The sequence below is a fragment of the Gossypium hirsutum genome, chromosome D10, assembly GCF_007990345.1.
Source record: "Gossypium hirsutum isolate 1008001.06 chromosome D10, Gossypium_hirsutum_v2.1, whole genome shotgun sequence".
Lineage (NCBI taxonomy): Eukaryota > Viridiplantae > Streptophyta > Magnoliopsida > Malvales > Malvaceae > Gossypium > Gossypium hirsutum.
In genome coordinates, this window is record NC_053446.1 from 10,910,749 (window position 1) to 10,914,567 (window position 3,819).

Here is a 3,819-nt window from a genome sequence, read left to right on the forward strand (position 1 = left end):
GGCACAAGTTTCAGGTGAACCAATTTCGAAACCCGAACTTTGTATCATCAATTACTATTATTTTGGTTGCACCTAAATATATAAAAACACATTTAAAAGTTTAACTATTCGATCTAGGAGTTCATGAAATATTGGAAGCTGCAACTTTTGGGGGATAAATTTATTTTTAAAATTGGAATATTTTGTTTAATTAGCTTATTTCGTATGTATTCTGATGCAGAATTATTGATCTTTTCTAAAACAAAGAAAGGCTACATTCCTTTAAATCAAACACAATTATTTATTAAAATCATAGAAATTATATAGCAAACATAAACATTTAAGCAAGGGAAGTGAAAATCTGAAAGCAAAGTCCAGATTTTGAGTCCCATAGGAACATCAATTATTTAGTGGCAATAGTGGCATATATGAAAAAAAACAGTGATCTTCAAAATATATCCCATATCAGCTTGCAAACAGTGAGTCTGGGATGGCTTGTTCATCATGGCAGCAAACGAAAGCAGTATGTTTCTCCATGACGCGGTGGCATTCCGGGCACCTTATGCTTTCGGGTGCCTTCGTGGTGGCCAGAAACTCAAAACGGCAGCACGGGTGAGCCACATTGTGAAGCTGATCATGGTACTCTATGAATGACAAATTAAAACCTTTCTCTGCAACATTCCCTCTCCATTTAACATAGTCAACCAAGGTAGGCAAAACAGTTGTGGAATGGCCATTCACAAGAATATTAGACCCTTCGCTAAGCACTGCCCATCCACCTTCTCTGCCATAGCTAAGCAGCTTCTTTATTCCTTGCACTATTGGGTCGAGGTCATCGGCTTGGCCTAATTGAATCTTTGAAAACATCATACTTTCTAACCTGGTCCAGAAGAACCACACCATGGCCGGGTCTTCCCAACAATGGCTAAGCTTCCTCTCTTTGATAATGGCTGCCACTTTCTTCACTTGCTCCCTTTTGTTGCTTTTTCCCACGTAAACCATCTCCAGAGGAATGCCAAATGCGGAAGCAACCGTGCGTGCTGAGGCTACAAATTTGCTAATCCACTCCATATCGTCCCCTCCGTATAAGAAAATGTATTTCCCATCTTTAATCTGATCAAGGTTAAGTTCAAAATCTCGTGTTAGTTGCATGTAGTATGTATGTATGCATGCATATACGTATGAGTAAATTGTGCATCTATGTACCCAGTCGAGGATCAACGGGTCAATGCCATCGATGAGTAGGTTGAGCTGCCATGTTTCTTTACTCCAGAGTTTTTCTTCTTCGTAACTAGTGAAGGGGAATGCAGCGCTTCCCCAAATCCACATCATGTGGATTGCATTTTGGGACAGCACTTTGCCTCGAGGATCTAGGACCACAAGGATTGGCTTGGTCCTGAAGTGCCAAACCTCCTTAATGAACCTCATGACAGGCTTCTCAATGAGAAAAGGGTCCTCCACTGAGTACCACGGCATGCTGCTTCTTAGGGCCTCGAATCTGGTTCGTGTTTCCTCACTCAATGGGACACCAGAACGTTCCACAACCGGGATCCAGACCACCTCATAGTGGCTCTGCATCCCTGCTTCATGCATCCTGGTGTCACTGTATATCTGCTCGAGAATCTCAAGCTCATCTCCTGAGAATTCGAGGCTTGAAATTAGCAAGAGCACATTTCTCCTTCTCAGAACCTCTAGGCCAACCTATGCCACAAGATTTTGAGACATATCCGACAGTAAGCGCCTGTTAACGAAGATGAAGGAGGAGGAAACTGTTATAATTCAGTAAGGCAGCCAACCTTTCTCCTTGTAGCACCGTCAAGAAGCGGCAGTTTATCGTCCCCGGCATAAATCAAGGCCTTTAGATGTTTCATGTTGTCTATGTGCGCCACATTCGGATCAAAAAGCTTCAGAAGCATGTGGAAAGTGTCAACATCTTTCTTTTCCTCTGCAATTTAACAATGATCAAAATAATGTCCATGAGTAGTTATTTTCAATCAATTTTTCAGGTTTTTGCAATTGCATTATCTAAGAACATCCGGTCCTGTATATTTCAAGGGGCTAATTACTAACCGATATGTTGGTAACATAAATTCAGCTGCTTCCTTAGATGTTCATGTATGTTCTGGAGTTTGTGAGCCAACGTCGACAACTCCCAGGACTCTGTTGCCGAAACTCCATACCTGAAATTCGAAGCAAACCATCTTAATCGAACTAATTATAATCTTCAAAACTCATGGCCATGTATGATTAAGTATTTCACATAAGATGAACCAGCAAAACATACTCATGACCCATGCTAGTGAGGCTAGAAATTTGAGTTGCACAAGCCACCATGCTCCGGATGGTCCAATAGACAGCAGTTGGGATAAGGGTCATGGCAGAGGCTAATGCCGGTGCGTCTGGTGAGATGTACATCGAGGGGAGATCCTTGAACTCAACAACACATCTGGTTACATCCATCATTGTCCGAATCAAAGTGTTGAACGCATTGAACCGGGGTTTCAACGGAGCTGTGTGCTCCAGAAGTGATGGCAGTTGCTTCAAGATCGCCATCGACTTGGCAAGCTGGTTGGTTGAGTAAATCTGAGCAAGAAGCCAGAATTCTCCGTAGTTCAAGGCAAAGGCTGATAGAGATAGCACCAGCTTAGCGTCCCACGCATAGCTTGATAGAAAACTGAAAATCGCGGTTGTCGTGGCGTGAGGGTCGGAACCTCTCAAAGCCTTGTAGGATAGCTGGCAATCAAATTCAAGACGTTAGAACAATTGAATAACAAACACAGCATATGATTTTACTAAATAAATTCACAAACCTCGCATGCGATTCTATCGATGGTAAATGTAAGAGCTTCAAGCATAGCTATATAATTTGCTTGCTGAGCCTTTTCTTCCATTTCGATTTGAGCCTGAGTACCCTGCAGTAAAACAAAAGGTAATGTGACCATTTTTCGATCATTTGTTTAAGTGCGTCATATGTTTTACCTTGATGATGAAATCTACATGCTCGGTGGCACGATTCAGGATGTCTTCGACCAGATAGAGAAGAGGCCGAACATCAACATCTCGGCCATCAGGTGCATGGGTGGCCAAAATTTGATTCATCATCGCATGGTCATCCGACATGGTTAACATGCCAGCGGTGCGGTCACCCCTGATGAGTGCATGAGTAGCACTAGGACTCTTCATGAGTGGCTGGCTAGCACCAGGAGTGGCAGTACGTAGCTGAGTGGTGGAAGTAAGATGGTCATGGTTGTGGTTTGCTGGAGCTGCACCATGGTCATGGACCTGCGGCTGAGCAGCATCAGGCGCAGGAGCACTAGCGGGATTGTGGAGGGGTCTGGGGATTGATGGGTGAAATGGACCAGGGTTTGTCAAATGAGCCATTGGAAAATATTACAGAAAAAGAAGGTATGGTTTGCAGAAGACAGGATGGGGCTATTTGGTACCATGAGAAGAAGCCTATATATAGCCATTGAAGAAGGAATAAAGCTTGCATGAATCTACTTCCTTGCTTCAAATCCAATTAAATTGTGAACATGATGCCTGCAACTTTAAAGTTATCTTACCATGTCCCACCTCCTAACACCTGTCCATTTTTTTTATATATAATGTATTTGGTAAATACAACTATTTCAAAAAGAAATTTTTGTAGCACTTATTTCATTTATAAGCCTTAAAATTGAAACTTTATTTAAAATCTCGAAACAAGCCAACACACACTGATTTCTTGTCTGGAACCTTGCTTTTAGCTTTGAAGGTTGATTGATCTTAGTATCCTTCAAGACTCTATGTCGGGCATAGGATAAACTGACTTTGGTAGCAGCAAACATGAGATGGGCTGTG

At 42.3% G+C, this 3,819-nt stretch overlaps 1 protein-coding gene across 1 annotated transcript; it reads right to left on the reverse strand.

Annotated features, from left to right (window-relative positions):
• Positions 1–260: 260 nt before the first annotated feature.
• LOC107914221 (protein SIEVE ELEMENT OCCLUSION B) lies at positions 261–3,426 on the reverse strand. The gene is made up of 7 exons (XM_016843050.2): positions 2,959–3,426; positions 2,790–2,891; positions 2,264–2,712; positions 2,050–2,159; positions 1,776–1,924; positions 1,186–1,680; positions 261–1,092 (listed from the first exon to the last, which is right to left on the reverse strand). The coding sequence occupies exons 1-7, from the start codon at positions 3,358–3,360 to the stop codon at positions 445–447; spliced, it is 2,355 nt and encodes a 784-aa protein (XP_016698539.1). The 5' UTR covers positions 3,361–3,426; the 3' UTR covers positions 261–444.
• Positions 3,427–3,819: the final 393 nt, after the last annotated feature.